Below are 505 nucleotides of genomic sequence, written 5' to 3'. Positions count from 1 at the left end.
CTCTTGTCGAGCGCCTCCAGGTGCTTGGGGAGCCCCTTGTCATGGGTCAGGCTGGGCGAGCTCACGGGGCTCACGGGCTCTACCCCGTCGGGGCTGTAGCTGCCGCCGTGGTAACCTGCAGCCGGGCGAGGCCCTGAGTTAGGCCAAAGCCAGGGCCAGGGCTGCCCTTCCCAGCCCGCCCCTCCACGCTGGATGGGTTCCCCCGGGCCAGAGGCGGGGAAGATTTGGGCAGACGGAGAGCGGGAGTGAGCCAGCGTGAGGGCTGCTGGCCAGCCAGGGGTGGGGACATGTCGGGAAAGGAGGGTGAGACAGCACTGCAGAGAGAGGTGGACGGAGAAGAAAGGCAGAGAACGAGACACACAGGCAGACAGGTGGAGGGAGATGGAGAGAGACCCAGAGACAGTGAGAGACGGACAGCAACAAGGTGCCAAAGGGGGACCGGAGACAGACCCAGCTGGTGGGGGCCGGACGTGGGGACTGAGATGGCGCAGGATGGGTTTCGGGC

General features: G+C 66.5%; 1 protein-coding gene across 1 annotated transcript in view; it reads right to left on the bottom strand.

Annotated features, from left to right (window-relative positions):
* The window catches only part of NCOR2 (nuclear receptor corepressor 2), a 205,428-nt gene that overhangs the window by 10,709 nt on the left and 194,214 nt on the right, over positions 1 to 505 (bottom strand). The window contains 1 exon segment of the mRNA XM_010841409.1: positions 2 to 115. Within this exon segment, the coding sequence (XP_010839711.1) occupies positions 2 to 115 (114 nt within the window).

This window comes from Bison bison, unplaced genomic scaffold (genome assembly GCF_000754665.1).
Source record: "Bison bison bison isolate TAMUID 2011002044 unplaced genomic scaffold, Bison_UMD1.0 scf7180017864160, whole genome shotgun sequence".
Taxonomy (NCBI): domain Eukaryota; kingdom Metazoa; phylum Chordata; class Mammalia; order Artiodactyla; family Bovidae; genus Bison; species Bison bison.
This window is presented reverse-complemented; position numbering and strand designations above follow the sequence as displayed.